This window comes from Alosa alosa, chromosome 2 (assembly GCF_017589495.1).
Source record: "Alosa alosa isolate M-15738 ecotype Scorff River chromosome 2, AALO_Geno_1.1, whole genome shotgun sequence".
Classification (NCBI taxonomy): Eukaryota; Metazoa; Chordata; class Actinopteri; order Clupeiformes; family Clupeidae; genus Alosa; species Alosa alosa.
Genome location: NC_063190.1, coordinates 11746706 through 11773236, shown reverse-complemented (window position 1 = coordinate 11773236; position 26531 = coordinate 11746706). Strand labels below are relative to the sequence as shown.

The window sequence follows — 26531 nt, the reverse complement described above, 5'->3', positions numbered from 1 at the left end:
TTGGAAAGAATCCTATTAGTGTTGACTAATGTTTGAGCTACCTTTATACAACAGTTTAATACGCATTTGAATGTAACACTGTAGGCTTTTTTGTGTCCTTTCTGGGCTACTGATTAGTTACCGTGATATTGTGTAGGTTAGGCTTACTACTTAACCTGTGTTGTATCGACCTGGCATAGGCTACACACCGCTAATTTGGCTTTGCAGGACTCCTCAACAACAGCACACTGGCATGTGATCCTCTGCCGTGGAGCACAGAAGTTTGAATAGATTTATTTTGCATTGTACTGTGATTGCATTGATACAAATCATAACAGATATTTGTGGCTTGCATAATAGTATTGATGTATAACTCATTTCTATTGTGGATTAGCCTAAAGCCTATGGGTCATTCTGTGTCAAATTAGTTAAAGGTTGCTTCACCAGATATTATTTAAGTATACTCTTTTGATCCTGAGGGAAATTTGGTCTCTGCATTTATCCCAATCCGTGAATTAGTGAAACACACTCAGCACACAGTGAGGTGAAGAAGCACACACTGGTCCCAACGCAGTGAGCGGCCTGCTACAGCGGCAGTGAGGGGTTAGGTGCCTTGCACAAGCCGTGGATGTGGGCATGGAAGAGCAGTGCTCAACCACTTCCCTCGCCCACATTTTTCCTACAAACCGGCAACCCTTCGGTTACAAGCCCGAAGCCCTTACCAGTAGGCCACTGCTGCCCCTATTTAGGGTAGACTGAGTACAGTTGAGACACTTTTTGCCCACACAAAATCAAACAAAAAAATAGATACTGAAAAGAAGTGATTTTCCACACAATATTCCACATGCCATTTCCTTAGCTTGTAGACTAAAATATTATAAATCAATAATACCCATAAGTAGTTTATATTTTCCACAATTAGCTCATAAACATAAGGTGCATTTTTTGTCTTGACTGTGTCTCAACTGTAACCTGAGTAGGCTACAGTTGAGACACCTACCTGGTACAGTTGAGACACCCATCTTTAATGATGTATAGTTAACTAACCGTTAGTTGGAAACTTGAATAAATAAAAACATAGCAATTGCAAAGTGTTTGTAGTTCAAATTCATTCATTTCATTTAAATTAGCGTTGGTTAAAATATGCCAGTTTTTAGGACACAGAATAATGTTTGTAATGATACCAGTTACGCTTAACAGTAACATAAGTGTAATGAGTTATTCATTGTCGAAGGTGCATGGTGAAGTGAAATTCTTACTTTGGAAAAAAAACACTTGCCGATATCCTTGGATGGGAGACACTTGTGTCTTTCAAATTTTCCATGATCAAAGAGGGCACTAATATGCATGTGCATAGCAAAAATCACAACTTGGGCTTACTGTGCAAGCAAGATATTTAAGGTGTCTCAACTGTACACATGTCTCAACTGTACTCAGTCTACCCTACAACTGTACCGAATGACTCCCAAATTATCTGGGAAGCAATGGTTGGGCATTACTGTATTATTATTGATTTTCTATAAGGCCCTAGATTTGGAAAAAAGTGTAAACAGATTGACATTATGATATTATATTGATATTGGTATCAATCATTTTCTTTACATGCAAGAGGCTTTTCCACTAATGTGCCAATATTTGAGTTTTCCTTATATATAATGGGCACAGGTATCAAGGATGGCTGGGAAGCTTGCATTTTTCTGTAATTTTCAAAAGACTTGAATGGTATGTGTGGTGGTGATGAGTATAACTTGAAAATCTATGTGGAAGTAGCTCAATATATGGATACTTAGTATACAATGGATGTTTAGAGTACAACGTATCAATGCTATACAATAGATAATTAGGTCTAGAGCTCCTCAGGAACAAGATAGATATAGTTCTTCAGGAGCAGGAATGGGGCAGAGGTGTAACAATGTAATTATGTATATGTATGAAGGAAACATACATGCAACATTGAGACTTTAAATGATCAAATACTGAACTATTCCCACGTCAATTTATTTTCAGGTTCCTACTAGGTACCCCACATAACATTTTTTCCTTTGAAAATGACCAAAATATGCACAAATGCACCAAAATATGCACAATGCCATGGTTTTATTTCAGTTAGCCTAAAAGCTGGTTTGATTTGCATTGAGAGATGATCTTATGAAAAGTACCCCATGCCAATCTCTAGGTATGGTGAAGGGTATGTGATGATGTGGGGCTATTTTAATTCCAAAGGCCAAGGGAACTTTATCAGGATGCATATCCTGAATCCATGAAATAACTGGCCTTTAAAAAGAAAAATCTGCCTGCCTCTATGGGAATTTAACATAAGGGGGTATATACTTACCCTCTGTATTTTAAGGAAGAACATTTATTTATTTATGATACATTATTCATTCACAAATAACATTGGTGTCCTTAAAGGTTGGATTTATCCTCATTTTTTAAATTAAGTTTCCAAAAGATAATTTTTTATTCCTCTTTTTAGTCAACTTCATGGGGATGTAAACTTATGCACAGCACTGTAGGTTTTACATAATTGTTTTAGGAACCCGTGCATAGGGCAATTTATTCACATTTATGTATCCAGTGAACACTCTAGACAGAATCAGGAATGGGGGCAACCCATTATAGTCGAATCCTGGAGTAATGTTATCAGAAGGGATGTGCAAGGGATCGTATCAAACACGCCTGATGGACACCTAATCGCCCTACAAGCTGATACTCAGCGGTTTCTTGGCAGAGATTCCCCTCTGAATTTCTCCGAGGTGACCCCTCACTGTCCCTATATAGTTAATCTGAGTCATATCGAGTGAGACAGAAAGTGAATCTTTGATAGCAAGATTTAATAGAGAAACACATTAAAGCGAGATTCGATTAGACGAGTGGTAATCAAATAATGGGGAGCTCATAAAAGTTTGTTTTGCGTCAGTGAATCAACACGATTTCTGGGAAAGTTAAGAGAATGGTTCCAAGAATCAGTCATACAGCTGGCGCCTGAGAAATATACTTCAGAGAATACAACCAGGCATATAATGGGCTATGTATTTGCATAGTTAAATGTAATTTCCAATGTACACAGGAGAGATGTTAAATTCCTCTTGCTATAGGTTGGCCAATCTACAACCAAGCCTATTTACCGTCAAAACCAAAATCACTAAACAAATCACAAATCACTAATAAAAACATCACCAACAGAACAGCCTTCAAGAGCATTTCACTGGGGTTGTCAAACAGGCACCTTCCTTCATAGGTGTTTCGTTGAATTAGGCACCATATGAAACAATGAAGAGAATGTATCCATTCATAGACTGTTTGACTGTTTGGACCGAAAACATGCTGCAAACAGTAAACATTAAAAAAGGCATTGACATAAAGTCCTTTCTCTTCTTTCATTAGGCCTGATTCATTATTCATTGTGGTTATTTGTGGTTATTTCAGTGTTGCCACAGCTTCTCTCTCTCTCTCTCTCTCTCAAGTTCTCTCTCCTCTCTCTCTCTCTCTGTCTGTTGGTCTGTCTATCTCTATCTCTCTCTCTGTGTACAGTATGTGTGGGAAAACCCAGAGTACAACATGGATGGCCCACCTTAGGGCTCCACAGCATCTACTACACATATCCCCCTAAGACATTGAGAACTCCCCCATCTTGTCACCTGGTCTTGAATACGGCATGTATGGGCTTGTCTGGCGTCTCAAAATCTCTGAGGAGATCCCTCTATGTTTGTTGGTCCAGTGGGGCCTCATCCTTGCTTCAAGGTGACCACTTAATTAAGATCACAGCTGATGCTACACAACTCACCTGTGTGCTCGCCAGTACTTGTATGTAGCAACTATGTGCCACTTTTACCCCTGTGGCAAAACACCCATACTCTCTGCCCACCCAATTATAATTGTTATTTACCGTACATATCTCTCACTCTTTTACTTCCTTGGATTGGTCTTCTCTCTTGGTGCAAGTGTAACAGCTGCACACCTGGTTCCCTTAGGTTGGGTGTTCCAGTTTAAGTCTGATGGGGATGGGTCCTTGTCTAATGCAGGTCACAAGGAACCATGGGAGGGACTCTTGGTGCGGTGTTCTGAATTTCCCACATGCCTAAAACTCCTTCCCATGACGCTGTGCTGATGGCATCCTGTGGAAGGTCTTCTCAGATAGCCACTGACGTAGGATCAGGCTCTTAATAAAACACGATCAAACATAAATAAATATGTTACTGTTCTCTAGAAAATGTTCCGGTCTTCATACGTGATTGACAGCTGATATGATCAAGGAAGTAATTGAAGGACCATACTGACGTCTTCAGGACCATACTTGAACGTAACTGCAATATGGCCAAATATCTTTCTCTGAAGCTTTTGTCCTCAGAAGATTGTTTGCTTGTGTTGGACACACCATTACCAATAATCTAATTATAATGATAACAATCAGTGTCCCTTCATGTATTTCATCCTCCCATGTGTTGCCTTTTATGTGGATATTTCCTCATGTATTCCTCACCTAATTGTTCATCACATTTTCTCTCTCCAGAGGCGAACTGTCTTCCTTACAGCTGGCTGAGGAGACACATGAGATGGGGCATCCAAATGACACAGGCCATCCATCAAAGTTAGTGTTCACATCTTAGTCTAGATAACTGATAATGTATGTGCCTGTCCTCTTTTTATATTCTTTTAATCTGTGCAGGCAATTCTGAGATGAAAGATCAAGGAGATGAACATGCTTTCCAATGAGACAGTCGAGTATGTGGCACAGCTTATCCTGTGGTCTATTAAACATTGTCAGCTCTGACAGGATGAAAGACGCAAGGTGAAAAGGTAGGGACATTAATTTTACAATAATCCGATCAATAACAATGTCACATGTCGAACTGCGCAGGCAAGCCCTTATCCTTTACTCAGGTGTGAAGCGGAGACATACTTCTAGAAGGATCTCCCATGATCCTTGCATCTGTTATAAATACAACACACAATGATTAACCATCAAAATCGGATAATAACATTTTAATCATGGTTGGGTGTTGCAAACACTGCACCTTATTTAAACACTCAAATGCACACACACACACATCCATCTCACTGACCTATCACTGAAGAGGCTGTGTCCATGAGAACAACAACCAATTAGGGGCCTTTATTGTGAAGGGGTGCACACTGCTAAATGGCCCTGCATCCACTTGACTGCTCACCCTGTACAGGACTAACTGAGCATGAAGCATGTTGCATCTGCTAATCTGCATATTTGTGCAGGCAAAAGGTGCAGGAGGGAAAATGCTAAAGATGACTTTCTTCATGACTGTTGGCTCATTTCTGCTTTGGTGTGATAAAGGGCTAAAACCATGTCCCTGCATTAACACAATAAAAATAGTTGCAAATCATGCAATAACATCTTTTTAATTTACGTTTACTAATTTAATTAAGAAAAAATGGAGTATGTACACCCACAAAGCCAACTTTTTATTATTTCCTTCATATGGAACAAGGAACAGTAATTTGCAAGTAGTATATTATGAATATTCTATTTTAATAGTATTAAGAAAAGAGTTCACACACAAATGTCATTAAACATACATTATACAAACTTAAAGAAAATATGTTCAAGACAATTAAGAAGTACACATACATTTCTGCCCACTGAAACATTTGGTGAATGTAGAAAATAGAGTTTCATTTAAAAATCCTTTCATGTTTTATACAGCATAGGAATATGAAATGTCAACATTACATGGTCAAGAACTATTACAGTCACCTGGGTTGGTATGTCTTATTTATACGGAAACATACAGTATTTCCATACATTTGTCCAAAAGAACACAGTTAAGTTACAGTTCAGTTTAAAGGCTGCCACCATGTTGCAATGTCAATTTTACAATTCTCCTTAGTTTTACATTCAAAATTGACACTGAAGCCTAAAGCCTTTATCTTTATACTATCTCACATTTGTCCTGAAGAGCATAGGTCACTGTGTAAAGGCTGTCACAATGTTACTTTTACTATTTTCTCATTTAATTTAACAGAATAACTTGCTAGAGAAAACAAACATCCTGAAATAATGCTAGTTTTTCACTATTCATCCCTACAAACTAACTATACTTGGCCTCATTAAATAGGTCCAGCACTCCTGAAAGTATAGACAAAAATGAGTCAAACAATTATATTATGTACAGTCATTTCTGTCACACAAACATTTAGAAACAGTGTGTGGGATAACATGCAGCTGGTGTTCTGGGCAGAGTCTATACATCTATGAGCTTCTTAATGTTATCAAAACCGCTGTATGTTTGCTCTAAAGGGCACTGTTCTGGAAAGCACCGTGAGACAATGTTCATCAATAACTGATATATAAATTAAATTAATTTTATGTTTTGCATAGATATATAATGTAGCCACAAGTTGAAATGACAAATGACATGCTACTGTTTGAGTAATGGATGTCCTTGCACTGAGACTGCACTCATATCATCACTCATATATGTCAATTATAGAACCTACCACATATGACAAGCAATCAAATAAAGCACTACAAATAAATATATTCAATGACATACAAGTTAGCAGTTTGCTAACTCCAGAACAGGCCCAGAGATATTATCAGGCACCGTTAGAGTAAAGACACCTCTGGCTTTTGGTACTATTAGCTCTAGACTGAAATAAAGCATCTACCCATCTGAGGAGGCCATAGTACACAAAGTCACCGTAAATAGTTATGAAATGATTGTGCCACCTAGCTAGATAAACAAATGTTAAGGGACTGGGTGAATTATTGGAATTGCAGGAAGATTATGAGAAAAAGAAGTTTGCAATTTAAACTGAACTAAACATTTTGTTAAGGCAACCTCGTCATTTTAGTGTGTTTAATTTTTAATGTCATAGTTCAGACCTTTTATTTTTCAGGTTTAAAAAAAAATGAATGGGTGGATTCAAATATATTGTGATATGTGCACAAGTTATTATGGACTGATGTGAAATTGATATATCATGATAACAATTAGTGGCCATATTACCCAGCCCTAGGCAAGCCCCTGTGACATCCCCATGGAGTCAAAGGTGAAGTCTACTGTATCCCCATCCATGAAGGTATCATAAAGAACTGTTTCCATGTCACACTCGAAGCGCTCGATGGACATGCCGTCCAGGTCGCTTGGCAACCGCTCAGGCCGGGTGAGTTGGGCTGGGTGCTGGTTGGGTCTGGGCCGGACAAAGCCGTTCCTGTTGCCATGGTGCACTGATGGATTCCCACCCGAGTGACCCAGCGGAGGAGCCGGGCCCAGTAGTGTGTAGGTCCGAGAGCCGCTACTGAGACACCCAGACCTGTCAGTGTGACCAAGGACCTGTGGTACATGCCCGTTCATGCTGACCGTGGCAGGGTTTAACGGCCTGTACTGGTGAGGCAATGTGTGTGAGTGTGGATGATGGTGAGGGTGTGGAGGCTGTGTTGGTGCAGGACCAGCCATGTTGCCCACATGCCCTGGGTGCCCCTGCCCACTGTAGAGGGTCCGGAATCCCCCTCTTCCACCAACACCAGCATGGCTAACCATGGTCTCCATGCCCAGCAGTGGTGGCTCATGGGAAACTGCCTCTGGGTTGTTGTAGTGGCCCAGGAAGCGTCCTATCCCAGCAGCCCCCACTTTCGTCTCTGACAGGGGCCGCATGGGGACTGAGGTGCCATTGTTTATTGGTGTCTGGCTGTAAAGGCTCTTGGGATATTCAGGAGGAGGATGTGGTGGTGGGCCTGCTGAGGATAAGGCGTATGGACTGTGGTAGCCAGTGTTGCTTTGCATCATGGGAGAGCCGTGTGAGGTGTCTTGGCGCTGGTTCGTGGGTGAGAGAAGATTGAGGTTGTTGAGTAGACCCTCCATCATGGTGTTCTCAGGGCTGCGGTGGCCGAGAGAGCCGGCCACCTCGGCCAGGCTGGGCAGCGGCGTCACCATCTTTGCTCCCGATGCCACTGGGTAACCGAGATGGGCATCTCCACCTTCGCTCAGGTCGTCGGGCTCAGGCAGGAATGGGGAGCGGCGCCCACTTAGGGTACTGGCGTCGGAACTCGCTCGGCCTCGGAAAGAGGTCCACTCCTCGAAGGTGTCGTTGCTGTGAGAGTTGGGACTGCCCCCCAGCCACGGGGAGTACTGGGAGACAGGACTGCGGGCGTCCTCGTCCATGACCCCCTGAAGTGACACCTGAGGGACACAGGAGTATTGAGTGACCTTGAGTGCTGAGGACTATTCTAATTAAATATCGCACAATCTGTGACACTGGCAAAACTTCGGTTTAAGTATACAGACAGATGCATACAAAAGGTTTTTGGTGGGAATAGTATAACAACAGAAACAGACTAATTAAATGGCGTTCTCATGAAGGATAGGAGAGATTTGATATATCAGGTCACACACAGCCTTGCCCAGTTGTCTGTCTTTAACACAGAATACTGTAGCCCCATTGTCTTCACTTCTGGCCTGCATCTAATTGACCTCTGTGTGACCTGTGTCTCCGTTTATTTGTGTGGGAGACTAAGTACTAAGTACTCCTCGTACCTTTTTCTTGGCGGCTCGTCCGCGGCTCTTGGCGAACTTGCTGTTGTTGTCCATGGAAGCAGCTCGTCGGCGGGGGGGCTTGCCGCTCTTGCTCCCCTCAGGGTTGAGCATCCACCAGGAACTCTTCCCCGTGCCTTCGTTCTGGATGCGCACAAAGCGACTGTGGAGGGAGAGATTGTGCCTGATAGAGTTCTGTTTGAGGGGGGACAGACACGTGGAAATGCATGAGAGCATGCACTCTTTCTCTAACTCTTCAAGACATATTTCTTAACATTGAAAAGTATTGTAAAATTTCAGTTTATATCTAGAGCTGTGCAGAAACCAAACCAAGAAAATAACAACCAACTTGTCCAATTTTGGCTAACTGTTAGCCAACTCTTCAGCAACTTAGTGGACACAATTCTTAATACTACTAAGGCCATTGGTTTGCAGAAGTGCATATTGATGAAATGCACGGCCAAGCTAAGGCCAACTTCAAATACCTAGTTTTAGACTAAAAGAAAACATTGATGAAAGAACTTCAGTGTTAGTTGAAAAAAGCATTTAGTCTGGGACTAGGCCTAATCCATGTACGGGACTCTGGCGCAGAAGTCACTTTGTGAGAAGTGCTGCTAATTGAATAAACATTAAATGGTTATTTTGTTATTGTAAGTACCCCTGTGTTCATCCAGAGCTGTAAGAGGGAAAAACAAACAAACACACACTCACACAGAAGAAGCATATACAAAGCATATATTCAACCTGAAATTATAAATCATTCCGAAATTACCTCAGAAGAGGGAGAAGCTCCTCACAAAATATAAATAAACAGGGTATGGTGAATGAGCTCATCCCATGCGCACCCATGTCCATGATATTTTTGTCTGACCTGTATATTTCCACATCTGCCAAAACCAGCGACACAAACTTCTGACTGTGAGCACAGAGACAGAAAAGACAGACGAACACATAGAAAGAAACTCAAACTCAAGTACCAAGTACCCGAGAGCTTTAATCACTGTCTACTATTAATGGAGTCATTTGGCTTGGATGCTCTGCCATAACTTCCTGCAAGTGAAACCGACTGCATATGTTGACAATTGCAAGCCATGTTCAGCTTGATGTGGGATGTGCATTTAGCTTCTGGGTTGAGTCTGAGTTTACAGACTATTTCAAACAACAGTGCGTAACTATGTCTGGATCCAGATGACTAAATTCATGCACAAACATACAGTATTTTAAAACATTTACACAACATGATTCTGAACACCAACCCTCATCTTACAAAGCAGAACCTCTTCTGGGTTTGAGTCTACGAAATATTTATGGTAAAAGAAAACAAACAGTTTACATTAACGAGTATTCTGCACATGGAAATAAATGCATGTGTAAAAGTGTAACCTGTCCCTACTGTAAACTACAAATCAAATAAACATTTTTCATGTAGGGTGAAAGGGACAGTTATGAAACCTTGCCAGATTACGGTCAACAACATGGCAGTGCACAACAGTGTTATTGACCTGCTCTTACATACAGAGTAGGGTGGGGGAGTGGAAAGACCAAACAAGTGAACAGAAGCAGGAAAAACAGGAACATGAATGATGAAAACTCCCAACAAAATATAGAGAATGAGAGATGAAGGGAGAGTGTAGGACTCTATAAATGCATGTGTTTGACAGAGAGAGAGAGAGAGAGAGAGAGAGAGAGGGTTGTAGGGTTCAAGGTATGGAAGGGAGGTAACCAATAAGAGAGGGAGACAGGGAAGGAGAGAGAGAGGGAGGGAGCGAAAAAGAGACAGACAGATTGACAGAGAGGTTGTAGAGTTCGAGGTGCAGAAAGAAAGGGAAGGTCCATCAGTGAGTGAGACGGTGAGAGAGAGTGAGAGAGAGAGAGAGAGAGAGATAGGTGTGGTTGTTTTCCTGGTGCACACACAGCAGTAGGGTCGCTGAGTTCACCACACTGTGTTGAACAGAGGACGTCCACAAACCCCCCAGCCCCCTCCCACCCACAGTCACGACCCCCCAGCCCTCACAGACTGTGAAGGCTGTTGACAGACATATGCAAAGAGGCACGGGGATGGGAGGGGACACAGACATGACGCCACTGAAGCGACGCCGGCCTGCTTAACTGTAACACGAGCCCGGCAGCACTGGCTGACTTCCTTAACAGCCCCAGTCCTCCGAGTGACAGGTAGTGGTAAGATATGTCTGCGCTACAATGACCCTCTGTATTCTCACGGTGAGAGACATTAACTAGATTGGGGTACAGACTCAGAAGCGGGACAGAGACAGCTGGACAGACATCCAGAATGTTGAGTTATCAGATGAGGAAGTGTAATCATTTAACAATTGGAGACATTGCCCAAGCTTTATTTAAAAGTCTCTGCATGCCAGCATGCTCCATTCTTTGCATTGTCTGCTGGGTCAGTGACTCTCTCTCTCAGAGAGAACATTCGAGCAAATGAATATGGGTCATAGCCCCTGACTGACTGGCAGGAGACAGGACGTTGTCCTGCATGCATTCCTCTCTCTCTCCTCTGAGGCCTCCAACCTCTGTCTGTCACACTCACTGGCTCAGGCTCCAGGAAGACACTGTGTAAGGACAAGCTGCCTCTCCATCAGCCCCCCCCCACCTCTGTGTCTTATCAGTCTCAGCTCTCCCTCTCCTCACAGTACAGGATGTGATGCAAGCAGATGTCTGTGTGCACGAGGCCTGCAGTGGTGATGATGATGGAAAGGGGAGATATAAGGAAGAAGGGAGGGAGAGAGATGGAGGAAGAGAGATGGAGGGAGGGATAGGAATATGGTCTGATAGTATAGTGAGAAAATACAACAAGAAGGCAGAGTGATCAAGCAGCGTCTTAGAGGGAGACACATACAGTGCTCAGATGGAACAGACGCTGACAACAGCCTCTTTATTTGTCCTGTAATCTGCAGATTTACTCCCTCAGCCAGAGCAATAGGCCTAGCAGATTAACTCAAATTCTTCCCAGTGCTTAAGGGGCAAAAAGGGCAAACGGAGTTAGGAGGTTTAAACGCTAATCTCAAGTATTTCTGATATATGTACTTCCATCTTTCTTACTGTTTGTTTGTCTCCAACCCTTCTCAACCCCCTCCCACCCCCGCCAAAAAAAGAAAGAAATTACATGACAATTGTGAGAGGAGAGAGAAACAGAGATTGACGGAAAGTCAGACAGTCAGAAAGAAACAAAGACTACAGAAGCCTCCTCACGTCTGCGTATGACTCAGCACACTTTGCCTGCCAGCCCATTCACACAGGAAGTGCTGGATGGTGCTGATATGGCTGTTTGGGCTTTGAACTTAACCTACTGCATGACACCAGTAATATTATATCTGGGTGGAGATTCATAGCTGCACTCCTCAGTGGAACACAAAACAAAGTGGTGACGATCTGCTTTCCTCCACAGAACTACATCTACATTTTTAACTCTTGAGAGAATGAAATCTTGTCAGTAAACATGGCCACAACTAGGCCTATTTACAGTCTTACAAATGATACTCTGTGTATCATATGGAGTCTTTGTGGTGGTCCTGGTTTTGTGTAGTCTATTCCACCTAACGTAAAGCCTCATACACCTCATAAACTGACCTGTCTGTGTATTTGTCTGACTTTTCAAATAGCATCCATCAAATGCTCGGATTTCACATTGCATATCACTGGAATCACTGGAGCACTTTATGAACCGTTGAATACATTTTCCTGTTCCAGTAGCGCAATTTGTAGAGCGGTACAGTAACTGCAATATTGTAATTTGCATTATATTACAAGTGTAGGCCTATGTGTATTTCATCTGATAATGATCATCAATTAAAGTATTATGAGCCTTGGAGACTTAAAAGGGTCCGTCACCTCTGAGAATGTTGTCTGACCTCTCCTTAGAACATATCAGAAAAATTCTTCTGTCACGTAGATAGATACTTATATAGACATACCGGTAGATAGATACTTTCTATTCTAGGCATCCAGTAGCTTATACAACCATAACACAAAAAACAGATATATACATAAAACCACTGACAGAAATGTAAAAATTAAAGAGCATGTGAAGTGATTACAAAAGTCTGGTATGGACTGACCATGTGATGCATTGAGCATGATTAGTGCAAAAGTTAACAGTGTAGGGATTGAACAGTGCAATAACTTTGCTATGTGTAAGGTAACGATAGAAACGGCATCCACTGGGCTATTTGTACGCTTCCCACATACTTTCCTCACAAAGGTCACCTCGACCTGCAGTCATCCGCTCTTTGGTCACATCCGGTTTACTTCAGACACATCCTGAGTCTGAGCCTAGTACCGGGGACGTCTCAGAGTACCACTTGCATTCCATACATGGAGACATGGATGCAATTTGTGAGCTAATTCCAAGCATACTGTTGCTTAGCATTGTGTGATACTACACAAACAAATGAATTGTTTCCATTCACACCCAATATTGAGTGGATGACCAAGTGTGGGATCCAAAAATGTATTCCACGTTCAGTTAAAGGTCTTTTAAGCAACTTGAAAACATGAACACCACATTCCAGTCTGTCTTCATATTAACTCATATAAGAGAAATATTATTGCTGGCTGCCCTATCATATGCTAAAGATTGACCATCAGGAAGATAGTACTAATTTTGGAATGAAAACACACGCAACACATGCATGGCATAAGGCAGCATACTGATGTCAGTCGCTAACTTTAAGGCCTGTAAAACACTCTGTGTATATGCATAGTGTGTGTGTGTGTGCGTATGCACAGTTCTTGCTAGTGTACCAGGCTACACGGAGCAGGTGTGGCAAACGTTCAGGTCACAGACCACTGAGAAAAACAACAAGTTCCAGTAAGGTGCCACTCACCAGGGAACACTCCCTCCTCTGTGCCCAGCGCCCCACACTCTCCCCTGGGGAAGCCCGGCGAGGGGCCCTGCAAACCGCTGGCTAACAGAGAGCGCGGCTATCACCCTCACCTGGATCGGCTAACTAAACAGCCATGTTTGGTGTACTGTTAGAGGCAGGAAGTGGGACCTCCAGCCCCCCGGGACTCTTAGAGAAATGTTAACAGTGCTCCTCTCCTCTGTCAATCCAGTGCAGTAATGACATCAATACTTGAGTTTTATGAGCTCATAATATATGATCAGTGTTATAGATTCCAAATGTCACATGTAGTACGTAATATTTTTACAGTATAAGAGAGTTGGGCTTTTACAAAAGCGATTGACTGCATACATCATACATTGGTAATTTGTTTATATAATGTATGCCAAAAGTAAACCAAGTACGTCAGCACTACTGTGTGTTGGAGAGAATGTCATTACTCCCTGAAATGGTATAACTGGAACTCCGGTTCTTGTGATAAAAAGTGATTTAAAAAGTCAATATGCACAGCATTTGAGGATGACTTTCTCATATCACATGGCAATAAAATTCATGCAAGAGGTGGTTTTATACATGATGTGTTTGTGTGTGTGTGTCTATGTGTGAGTGTGTTTGCAAATCTGTCTGTAAGCGATGTCTAGAGGCTAAATTCGCAGCAGATCTCATGTCTTGGACCAGTGCCTCAGGCGTCTCTCTCACACACTGTTCCCTTTCACTGATTTGCTAATGTGTGTGTCTGTCTGTGTTCCCTCTGACTCTCTATTCTCTCCTGTCTCTCTGTTTTTCTCATGCTTGTGTGTGTTTGCATGCGTGTGATTATGGGAGAGTGTTGCTCAACCTCTGGCTCTTTTTTCTCTCCTCTTTGTCTGACTGCTCTCATGCTTGTGTGTGTTTGCATGAGTGTGCATGTGAACGTGTGTACATGTATGTGTGTGTGTGTGTGTGTGTGTGTGTGTGTTTTTCTCTCCCTGCCCTGTGTTTTCATGGGAGGAGGAGGTGGTAACGTGCATGCTGCTATTTTCCAGACTCTCCACAGGAAGTGCATCATCACTCACTGTGGGGACCAGGACCACAGGAAAGTGCACAGCTCACCCTGAGTCCAGGGCTTCAGTGGGCTCTGCAAGGGGGCAAATCAACATGGCCAAACACGTTTGCGATACCGTGATGCACAAAAGTGGTCTGTGAAATGTATTCTTAATGTAAAATCATATCATACTGATTAATTTGATTGGTTGTTGAGCTCAAAATACCAAAACCTTTTTGCCAGAATCATGGACTATCCTTAAGATCACTGCCTATATTTCTCCAACATCCCATCCACTCAACGTCTAAGGCCAAACGTCATGTCAAGCTGTCTCTCCTCACCACTCACCCTGGGCTTAGCTGCTACGACGCCCAACTGTGAACCCACATAATGTCCTCTTGTGTGAGTTTCCATCTTATACTCCCAGTCCAGGAAACACATACAATACAATTCCCCTCACTTCTCCATTTTTGGGCTTTTGCCTTTATGTAGGTAGGACAGTTGAGAGTGACAGGAAGCAAGTGGGAGAGAGAGCGATGGACCAGGAAATGACCCCAAACCCAGGGTCCCCATGAGCACTTAGGACACAAATGTGGGTACGGGTGCTGCTGCTGCTTGCGCCCCCAGCTCCCACACCCCATTTCTCCATCTCTGACCTCCAGACTCCACGTCTCTGTCCCCGGGCTGAGAGTGTGTACGAGCTGCAGTGTTGTGGGAGCGAGGAGCTGCTGGCAGCATGCGGGCCGGCCGGGGGGGAAGTGAGAACACAGCTCAGGAATGGAGGATGTGTGACGCTTTTCCCCCAGCAGCCCTCGTGGCCCCACCCACGGGCTCCACAATGATGGAGGTGTTCGGTGTCACCTCCTGTTATTGTCGGGCTGACCAGGAACATTTAATGGACATGCAGTTGGGATCTAAATTTAGTGTGTGTGTGTGTGTGTGTGTGTGTGTGTGTGTGTGTGTGTGTGTGTGTGTGTGTGTGTGTGTGTATGTCTCTCTCTGTGTGTTTGTGTGTGGTGTGTGTGTGTGTGTGTGTGTGTGTCTACAGAGTGGCAAAATTCCCTGAGAATTCCTATGTCTGACTGACGCACATTGACCATGATGTGGTATTTGTTGAGCCGTTTGGGTTAAAATAGGTGAAATTCCTGAAATACCGGCACCAACAGAATCAATATGTCTGATCAGAGTGTGATCAGAGTGCAAACAAATCAGGCCCAAAGAAGTTGTAAGCTGTAAGCAATATAGCTAAAATGTGATGTTTTTAAAAAAAAAAAAAAAAAAAAACTATTTGAAGGAATTTGAGTGATTACTATGTGTAATGTTATCATTATCATATCACACTCTTAACCAGATCACTAAATAGCATATTTGTCTCCATTCTCTCCTGTGTTGGTAAGGTTGTGAAAATGTCATCTCATCTGTTATCTAGCTGCCTTCGGTAGGAAACCACATTTGAACAAGCAAAGGTTTGGTGTCTCCTGAAAATACTGCAGCCTTTGATGCCATCAGGGGTGGTAAATCAGAGGTGAAAAGGAAACAGCACTTTAAATTTTAAAGTTTAAAGCGTTTCCTACCTCTACATGGGATCAGAAAAGAACAAACACATTCTCACAGCCTACGGTTCCAAACACGTCTGATCTTTCTTTACTGCTATGCAGAAGTTGGAAAACACATTGGCACAGGCCAAGTTACACCATCACCACCACCACAACTACTACTACTACTACTGCTGCTTTTATGGCACGTGGTGGTGATGCCACTACAGCTGCTGCACTAACACTCTCCATGCAAGTCCAGAAGGAAACAAGGAAATGTGTGTTGCAGCGATGCGGCTTACTCCTGAGTATGTCCCGATATACTACAACCCGATAATTAGAGTGATATTGGGGTCTAATTGCTTATGTTGATAAGTGTAAGTCCCAGCTTACATACTGAACTGCAATTACAACTCTTACATACTGAACTGCAATGATCACCTTGTTTACTTTGCCAAGGGATTTCTACTTCAGGAGACACCTGTGATGAGTGCAGATTCTTTGTTTGCTCTGGAGACTTGTTGGAGCGAGTGTCTATTTCTGAGGCCATGGGCCTGTTTGTTTGTGTGCATTTAAGTGTGACAGCAGAGAGAGAGAGAGAGAGAGAGAGAGAGAGAGAAAGAGAGAAAGAGAGAAAGAGAAGCATAGGGAGGAGGCATCTGTGGAGGAAATCTATTTCAGAACTTCAGAGCTCCCCCCACAGGGTTAGGGGGTTCATCTGATGACACTGAACCTGGTTAAACATTTCCACAGCCACCTCTCAAAACCTCTATCCTGGGGCAGTATAGAATGCTCAATAGTACACTGAACTAAGTGTATATATTGTGAAATTAACCACTGTATAGATTACCATTGTTATATCATTATAAGCGACTTGAGCTCTATTATTACAATTATCACAACTAATGTGAATAAAAATGATGCATACTTCTTAAGCACTGGTGCTTTTAAAAGTACTTTTCTACTGTTTTTGGATTATTGGAATCTGTTGACCAAACGAGTCCGATCCAGATAGATATTACAAGAAATGGGCCTCTTTAGCATCAATGCCACACACCACAGGACATTGGAATGAGACTACAAACATAACAGATTGACCTACCTACTTCTACAGGTTGTTGTATCTCTTGCTTCCAGCATAATGGCAAACAACCCTAACATTTGTATTGCACATACACATGTTAACACATACACACACACACACACACACAGAGAGAGAGAGAGACAAACAGACAGACACACACACTGTGCATTGTTTAAAGAGACTGTAGTTCATTAATTGCTTTGCATTTACAAGCTGATGCCAGATGATTAGTTAGCCTAGTTACAAACAAACCATCTTAATGCACCCTCTTTAACCAAAACCTGATTGAGATAACACATCTTTACCTTCCATCCGGCAGAACTGTTGCTGTCTCCCTTGTCTTTAAAGTAAGGCACACTTTGCACCATCCAATCATATATCTGAGATAAGGTGAGCCTTTTCTCAGGGGAGCTTTCGATGGCTTTGCTGATGAGGTCGGCATATGACATATTACCCCAGGCATTCCGTCTAGAAGAAGCGCCCTTTTTCTGGAACGGGACCACGATGGAGTTCGAGCCATTTGGTGGCGAAAGTGGAGGCACCTGCTGCTGCTGCCGGAGTAGTTGTGGACTCAACTGATGCTGCAGCAACCGTTGATGTTGCTGTGTGAGAGGGTGACAGCAATTCTCCAGGAAATCTCTACATAAAACTAGTGTTTTTTCGTCGGTGACATCCTCTGTTTCTTCCACCAAACTTTGGTTGCTGATATAATCAACACCGTTGCCAGGCTCCTGTTTAACCGAAGACGCAGGCGAAGATGTGTTTGAGCTGTCCGGTTCATTGAACTCTGGTCGAGGCAGCGGCCAGGTACAAGACCGGGGTCGTGACAGAGGTTCGAAATCCGGATCAATATCAGTCAGCTCCTGTGATGACTCCGCCATGTCCCACCGAAAGTGAGTCGAATGGACTCACCTGCTGTTTATATTGCAGTCATAACAAGCTTAACTTCAAACGAATTAAAAGTAAAACAGTAAAACAGCCCAGGAGAGTGGGTTGGTTATTATCCACTAACACGTTTTCTTCTAGACTCCAATTCTTCGGCACAATGTATGCACAGCTAGACTACTTCTACTACTAGCCTACTTCTACTTCTTTGGCAGCACACATGTAACCTGTGACAGGTCCCTGTTGAAAACATAGCATATTCTGTACTCCAGGATCTCACAGACACATGCATTGGGAACGCCCACAGGATGACTGACAGCTATGTACAACCAGTAAACACCCTTGCCGTTGATAATCGTTATTGGTTCTGTTTTTTTGTCTTTTTTTTTACAAGTTTGAGGTTGAACAACATTATTTATAATACATTGCTGTTCCAAGCCAAGAATATTACAATTAATTATTATGGAAAGTTATAGACATTGGTTAGGCCGTATAAAATCAGAATACGAAAAGATGTAATCTTCCTGTGGACAAATTTATTACAATTTATCCACAGGCAGTTTTTTGTTCAACAGTGAAATTGACAGCTCTTTTAGTGATGGATTGTTACCAATCACCAGATGTGTTGACTGTGGGTTCTGCAATAGGCCTACTGTACATCTGGTCATGGCAAAGCATGTTCAGCCTATCGAAAAGAGGTGTGTGTGTGTGTGTGTTCAGTTTATCCATGAAACAGAGAATTGGGTCATACAATAGAGTTTTGGAATGTAGGCTACCTGCTGTGACTAAAATATTTTGTTTCAATAGCACACATTTAGACAAATATGTTTATCCCATTGTCACAGCAGCTTAGATTATGGACTCCATACAGTATTCAAAAGGTAGCCTGACCTATACAGGACAAATAGCATTTCAAAGCACCAGAGCCGGACTGTAACGGAGTACATTTACTTGGTGACAGTACTTGAGTACAATTTTGATGGATATGTACTTTACTCGAGTATCATTTTTGGGGAGTACTCATGACTTTACTCAAGTACATTTGAGAGGCAAATATTGTTAATATCTTTACTCCACTACATTTCTATCCATAACCGTGAGTACCCGTTACTACTTCTAAAAAAGAAGGAAAAAAGAAAAATCTCGGAAACCCTCAATTTGTTTTTTCCCTCTCAAACATGATTGGATTGGCAGGCGCCACTGATTGGGACAGCCTATTAGCAATCACCTTCAGCTTTCCGCCAAAGTCAACTCCATGGTCAGATTTAAATAAGAGACGAAACCATGGACAAAACAATGGATAAAGACGCAGCAGGTCCATCCCGGGAATGTGCCAACCTGTGGCCCCACCTCGCCAGACTATTTAAATTTTCTGAACAAGTTAATGATCAAGTGTTTCAATTACAAAATAGTATTTTGTATTTGAAATATATATTTTAAATTCATGTATTAGAAATACTGCTCATCCCTGGCAACATGGTAAAAAGATGAAAATGACATGATTTTACTTCCAATTCATTTTACATTCTCCAAGGTATTAACATTAACATGTTTCATAACTCCATGTAGGACGTTTCTGTACATAAATGTAAGCACTGTGGCAGTATTAATGCAATATTTAGAAAATGTAGGCTACTCTTGTACTCTTGATACTCAAGTACTTTTAAAAACAAGTACTTCAGTACTTTTACTTAAGTAGACATCTGACTGTTGTACTTTTACTTGTACTTGAGTAAAATTTAGCAAAGGGTGCACTTTTACTCAAGTAATGAAGCTGTGTGGGCTACTCTGTCCCCTCTGCAAAGCACTAATAGGGGTTTACACCAACTAATATGCATCATCCTTGTGGCTGGTGTTGTAAGAAACTGTCTTTGATGCAGTGCCCTGCGTCTGCTGCTTAGTCTTCAGTAGTGCAGTAGCGTATTTTACATGTCAACTGCTCCCTCTATAGACTGTTAGAGGTCCTGCAAGCACTGCAGTGAATAAGCTACTTGTTTTCCATCTTCAGCACAGATTGGAATTTTCCAGATAAACAATTTATTTTCTCCATTGTTGAACATTACCAGGATGATCTCACACTGATGACTTTCAAAACTCAAGCAGGTTGTATAATTGTCATGCCTGATGTAATGATGTCAAAGTTCCAAAATATATTTTTGAAATACTTTTACATGGACTGGAAATGTAGCTGGGGACACACTAGCTAGAGAACTAGAGCTAACACATTATTGATAGATTCATCCATACTGTATGCTGTGATGTCTGATGAAACCCTAAATGTATCATTATCTCAGAGACTAAGCCATACAGCAAGGCCTTTAAATATCTTAGTTGCATTACCTTGTTGTTAAAAAAAGCAATGGAGTTTACAAACTGCGCCGTAGCAGATGGCATGGCAGTGTTTCTAAAGACCCAATAGATTCAACTGGCTTCAAAAAGATGGAGCCCTCCCAGGGGTGCCAGGTGTAATTTATTTTTATCCATATTTAGATATGTGAAGTACCCACCTTTCTTGTGATGCCGCTGCCATTTGGCATGTTTAAGTTTTATTTTCTACAGCGGGTCTGTAAGTTAATGTGGAGGGAGATTGTATTATTCAACGTTTGAAGTCAGAACCCTCAACATACACATTATTAATGATAACTATTATAATGTAATGGCACCTGTATCTAATTGCCTTAAAATAAAGGATGTTTTTGTGACAACATTCAGTGTTGATAAAGTGATAATGATTGATATTGAATTCTCTACGGTGATACAATGAGATATAGCAAGTAATAACATGTTTACTAATCAGCTATTTTATGAGAACTTCGATGAAATCATTCAACAAAGAAAGGAACCAGTGATGAAAGTGAAATGAGTCCATTTCAGTTCAGGATTATGTTTTTTGTTGACACTTAGTTTAAGAACAGTGAGTTTAGTTCATTGATATAGAGAATTTGTGTAAATGTCTTCAAAAAACCCACACCTTTTACAGTAACACTTATGACCTGTTATGTTGCCCTCTATTTCTTGTGAGAAAGGAAAGATATTTTCCAGACAAGAAATTTTCCTTTGGGTTAAAACAGACTCTTGTCCTTTGATTTATCTGACTAATTTAGTCCTGCAGGCTACTCAGCTGGACACCCCAAGTATCCATGACGACGGAGGGGCCTCTTCTCCTTTCTCTTAAAGTCTTAATTGTGACTGCCTGATTTCCAAGAATGTGTGGTGGAGGAACTACAATTTGTCCTGTAGTGCTTTTTTTGGATATGCTTTTTTTTATTATTACTAATGCACTAATTTGTTTGTTAGAATATTTTGTTAAAAATGTGTGGAGGGACTACAATTTCTCTTGAGTTGTTTCTTGAATAGCCTATGTATATATTTTCTATTCGCTTGACTATTTTGATCTGAATGTGAACAGCCGCCCATTAGTGACTCACCACTGCTATTTTAAAACCATATAATCTTAGCCACTGTTGTAAATGCCATGAGCTCCAAATAGTCTGGATGCAATCTTTCTAAACAAATGGGTGACGAGACAATCAGTAAAAATCCCACAAATGTACTTTCAATTTTTAAATTCCCCAACGTGACCTCCTTTCATGGTGAAACAGCATCTCTGCTCTATGTACAGTCTGTGTCTGGTCTTCAGAGGAGCTGGTGTGTCCAGTGACTGTGTCCAGGAGATTAGAGCTGGTGGCAGTGTAGTGCTGTGGGTGCTGAATTAGGAGGAGGTGGGGGAGAGGAGGGGAGATGGGCCTCTTACGGGGGCATCAGTGGGCGACGCCGGAGGTAAACTGACAGCTCAATGGCACCAACAAGATGCCAGCTGCTCCCTCCTTCCCTATTGTCTTTTCACTCTCTCTCTCCTTTCCTCTCCTCCTCTCTCAATTCAATTCAATTCAATTCAATTCAATTCAATTCAATTCAATTCAAAATGCTTTATTGGCATGGCAATTTAAATGGGAAAAAATGTGTTGCCAAAACATAGAACATTGAAATATAGAAGCATCTCTCTCTCTCTCTCTCTCTCTCTATATATATATATGTATATATATATATATATAAAGAAAGCTGGATGGGCTGAAGGATCAGAGTAGGTTATCCATTGTGTCTGCCCCAGATATCTCTAGGATTGGCGTGTCAGTGACTTCAGATTCTCTGTTATAGGCTTAGAGCTATATAGCACAGCTACTCTACATCAAGCCTCCAAGAAGTGCCAAGAAGGGATGCAAATGCTCTTGGTACCATTAGCAATGGAAACAGTGGTGCTTGTGTGGCCCAGAGTTGTAGTGTCCTGGTGGATGCATGGACTGGCGGTGAATTGGTGAATCGGTGAATCGGTGAATTGAAGCCAGCTAACAGGGGAAGACAGAGAGGGGGGGGGCGTGGACAAAGGGAGCAAGTGCAAAAGCAGGAGGGGGAGGAGGAGGGGGAGGGGAGGGGGCAGTGATGCCGTCAGTTTCCGTAGCGATGCGCAGGCTCAGCGAGTGAGGGCTGCTGCCTATTGATTCGAAAACAACAGTCATTGGCTCTGCAGACTGGGGGCTGTGGGCTAGACAGAGGAGAGGAGAACAGAGCAGCGAGCACAGCGCAGCCATTGTGTATGTGTGCAAATCTCTCTCTCTCTCTCTCCCTCACTCATATTCTCTCTCTCTCTCTCTCCCTCCCTCACTCATATTCTCTCTCTCTCTCTCTCTCCCTCCCTCACTCATATTCTCTCTCTCTCTCTCTTTGCACTGCCCTCTGTCTTTCTCTTGATCACATTTCTCCGGCGGCAGGGTGAGGAATGACTGTGGCTGCTGTGTGTTTGCGCCTCCCCAGTGCTGAGATTTGCAGATGAAGGTAGTCTATCTCCCAACCTGCACTGCCTAGAAGGGAGCTCCACTCTGAGACCAGTGAGACGAGAGGAAGAGCTTGGAAACTGTAGCAGGTAATGTACTCCTCTATTCCTCCATCCTCTATCCTTTCTTTATTATGCTCTCTTTCTCTCTACCTCCCTCCATCTTTTTTCCCTCCCTCCCTCTCTCTCTCTGTCACTCCCCCTCTCTTATATTCACCCTTTTCCTCATCCTCTATGTTCAGTTTTCATCCCTGCTCTACTGCTTGTCCTCCATCTTTACTCTCCTTGTACATATGTAACCATGGTTCCCGTCTCTTTTTCATCCTCATCTGCCATTATCCCTCCCCCCTCTCTTGCTGGCTCATTCTCATGCCGCTCAGAATGTTTATGAAATGCTATAATAAATTCTAATATGATACAGCAGCAGCATTTATTTTGAGGAAAAAAAAAATAATACACCAGATCAGTTTGGGCTATAGTGGTCACCATGGAATTCATCTCTGATTATCTGTTCATTTGAAATGACAAAACTGTTGTTCCATCCCTCTTTCTCCATCCTTCTCTCTCTCCCTCTCTCTCTCACGCCGCCATCTATCCCACCATAGCAAAGGCCATTCCACAGCACCTTATCTATTCAGTGCTTGACAATGACCAATGTAAACACACCATGTTCACCATAAAGGTCATCACAGCCATATGGTGCTCTGGCCATTTCCAGATCTATCAATCTATTTGCATATGAATATGAAATGATTCCCAAACCAATGGTAGTACAGCATAGTGCATTTGAAATAGGCAAGGCATCATAAAAGACATGTAATTCTATAACGCTAAATATTTCTGTTTTACATTGGTGTTTGTCTACAGATATACAAGTACATGAGCAGTGATATGATATTTTCTCACTGTAACGTGAGACCCAGTGTACAGACTGGTGTATTCTAGAGAGGTGCTACAGAGTAGTTCAGAGTGTTGGTTTTACAAAGGAACTTTGTTGTACTTTTGTATGAAGGTTGAGGTTATTGGTATTGAATTACGAATCTGAGTCAGGTGAAGGTCAAGGTCAAAATGATGTCAAGGTGAAAGACATACAGTAGTGTCAAAGTGAAAACTAAGACAGAGCTCTCTCTTCTTTTTGTTGTCCTGTTCTCTTCATCCACACACACACACACACACACACACACACACACACACACACACACACACACACACACACACACACACACACACACACACCACACCCCACACCCACACACGCATGCATACATGCACACACACACAGCTGACATCAATAATATATGTAGTTGATGAGTAGGCACTGTGCTGAGTAGTGTAATGGGAAGGTAAAAGCTTGAGCAAGGCTGTTTGGAATGGATTTCTGTCTGCTCCAAGCTCTCTGTCCCGTCTTTGAGGGGGAAGCCATTAGCGCTCTCATTCACCGACTCTGACGAGGTACTGTAGCCTAGAACAGCTGATGCAATACGTAGGGTGGCCATTACCTGCTGCTTTCAATATGTTCATTACTAGTACAGAATAATTTATAATTGTGTTAAATTCACATTTCTCATACTTTTGTTGTCTTTTGAGAATAGACTGTCAGATAATTGTCAGTTTTTAGTTAAGATTGTAATTATTATTTTACAATACTTAGACCTGCTCTCCTGAAAGTAACAAACAGTATATTTGGAAAAAAGATAAATATTGTATGAAGTGGAATTAGTCATGTATCTGCCATCATACATCTGCAATCATATATCCTGTCATCCTGTTGTATATGTTTTATATTCTATTTATATTTATTATATTAGCTTTGCAATGCATTTTTTGTTGCAGTATTTGATGAACACTAATAACAATTAAGCCTAATGAAACTGGCTAATGCTTATTCCACCCGCTTTCTGTCCCCACTCCTCCCATGTTGGTGCTCTTATCATCCCTCTCCTGCCCTCTCTGGGCTCATGCTTAATTCTATTGTCTATTTACACTTTTCTACTCTACTCTTCTCCATGTTCCATCTTCTTCTCTCTAACCCTAAATCTATCTTCCTGTCTCCTCTCCTCTCCTCTTTCATCATCTCTTCTCTTTTTCCCTCCCCATTCCTCTCCTCACATCTTTTCTCCTTGTCTCTGATCTCTTCTTCTCTCCTCTTCTCTCCATGTTCATCCTCTACTTTTCTCACCCCATTCCTATCGTCTCCTCTCCTCTCTGCATGTTCCTCCTCTGCTCTCCTCTCCCTGTAGGGGATAGGCTTCTGGGTACTGAGCTTTGCTGACCGGCAGATAGGATGGAGGCCCCGCTGGTGTGCCTGGACGAGGAGTTTGAGGACCTGCGGCCGTGCCGCCTGGAGGACCTCGAGTCGAGTCCCCGGCGGCCGTACGGCAGCAGCTCCAACATCACCACCATGCCCTTGGCACCGCTCGTCCGCGAGGACTTCTCCGAGCTGGAGAACTTCTCTGAGATGATGAGCTTCAAGTCCATGGAGGACCTGGTGAACGAGTTCGACGAGAAGCTCAACGTGTGCTTCCACAACTACAACACAAAAACAGAGGGGCTGGCTCCAGTGCGCAACAAGGCCCAAGCCGAGGAAGACGAGGAGAGGCTTCAGGACGAAGAGTAAGAGCTCTTTTTTCCCTCTGCTTCTCGGTCCAGCTCTGATCCAAGAAATAGTGGCTTGCACAAGCTCCGCATGACTTGTCCCTGTGGTTGATTCATACGAAAAGCAATTACAATTGAGCTGTATGTGGAGGGTGCAGTTTTTTGGCAGCTGTGTTGAATTGATATTTCACCACCATTCATAACTGTCCTGAATAGAAATCATGAAGCAGCCTTTTGGAGAGCATCTTCGGTGTGGGTTTGTGAGTTTGCATGGGTCCCTTTTAGGAGCACCGGTGCTCCCAATTCCTGGGCTATGTGATGTCACACATGGCTCTCTCTAAATCTGGTCTGTAAATAATTGAACATATTTTAGTACGCTTCAGCTCCTTCCATTGTCTGGCTCATAGTTTACCACAGGCAGGCAGTCACCCTCTCAACATTGCATCATTTTTCTTTTGTGAGAAAGACGAGTTGTCATTTGATCACAAAAAAAATAGAACAAAACTAGACAGCTCCGCGATAGGTGCCCCCGGGTGCTTTGTTTATTTTAAGAACCCTTTTGATCACCCACTGTTTGGATTCAGTAGTGCCATGGTACTACTACACTGACACTGACATGGTTTTTAAGGTCAGTCAGTACTGGTCAAACACGTAATCAATATTTGGCGTGTCATACAGTACATGTGACCTGAAGTGACCCGAAATATTTGGTTTCTATTGCGGTGATCTATTTCATAACTGTATGGTCGGACTTCCACTATTCGTGGTTAGTTTTAATGTGGCATTTATTCAATCCTGAAATAAATCTGAACATACACTGCTCTGTGCAAATATGGTTATGCACTTATGGTTTATGGAGGTGTGTTCTCGGAGCAGGATGTTGTTATTTCCATTGCAGACCCTGCGGAGATATGTACCTACGCCCTGTAGTGATGACTCTTGGCAGGGACACACGGCCACAAAAGAAAAACTGATCTCGGTCCAGTGTCTGCCTCTAGCCTCGGAATGGAACAGAACAAGACAGAACAGAACTCAGTACCAGCTCGTTCCTGATGCCCATAGTTGGGTCGGATGCACTGTACTGCTGGGCTGGCTGGCCAGATGTGAGATATGCTGAGGTCATTGGTGAATGGATGCTTGTTTTCAGAATTACTGGACACTTGGCAGCACCCGGAGGAGGCACATGACCACAGATCCATTGATCAGGAATGGGAACATGTGAA

General features: G+C 42.5%; 2 protein-coding genes across 5 annotated transcripts in view; one reads left to right on the top strand and one right to left on the bottom strand.

Annotated features, from left to right (window-relative positions):
* Window positions 1-5511: 5511 nt before the first annotated feature.
* foxo1b (forkhead box O1 b) lies at window positions 5512-18143 on the bottom strand. The gene is made up of 3 exons (XM_048238063.1): window positions 17303-18143; window positions 8493-8684; window positions 5512-8138 (listed from the first exon to the last, which is right to left on the bottom strand). Exons 1-3 carry the CDS (start codon window positions 17876-17878, stop codon window positions 6972-6974), a joined length of 1935 nt encoding a protein of 644 aa, XP_048094020.1. The 5' UTR covers window positions 17879-18143; the 3' UTR covers window positions 5512-6971.
* A 1818-nt stretch (window positions 18144-19961) lies between these two features.
* The window catches only part of fez1 (fasciculation and elongation protein zeta 1 (zygin I)), a 13768-nt gene continuing 7198 nt past the window's right edge, over window positions 19962-26531 (top strand). Inside the window, exons 1-3 of one of the 4 annotated variants that reach the window (XM_048237951.1) lie at window positions 19962-19985; window positions 22652-22803; window positions 24954-25326. In XM_048237951.1, the coding sequence (XP_048093908.1) occupies window positions 24998-25326 (329 nt within the window). In that variant the 5' untranslated portion in view covers window positions 19962-19985; window positions 22652-22803; window positions 24954-24997. Of the gene's footprint in view, window positions 19986-22366; window positions 22475-22506; window positions 22804-24953; window positions 25327-26531 lie in introns of those variants that run through there. The other 3 variants (XM_048237952.1, XM_048237950.1, XM_048237953.1) reach the window with 3 other exon arrangements.

Coding starts and splice junctions, on each gene's coding strand:
- foxo1b (XM_048238063.1), bottom strand. CDS start 17,878: ATGGCGGAGTCATCACAGGAGCTGACTGATATTGATCCGGATTTCGAA. Junction 8,685..17,302: donor ACAGTTCTGCCGGATGGAAG/GTAAAGATGTGT, acceptor CCCCTCAAACAG/AACTCTATCAGGCACAATCT. Junction 8,139..8,492: donor GACGAGCCGCCAAGAAAAAG/GTACGAGGAGTA, acceptor TGTGTCCCTCAG/GTGTCACTTCAGGGGGTCAT.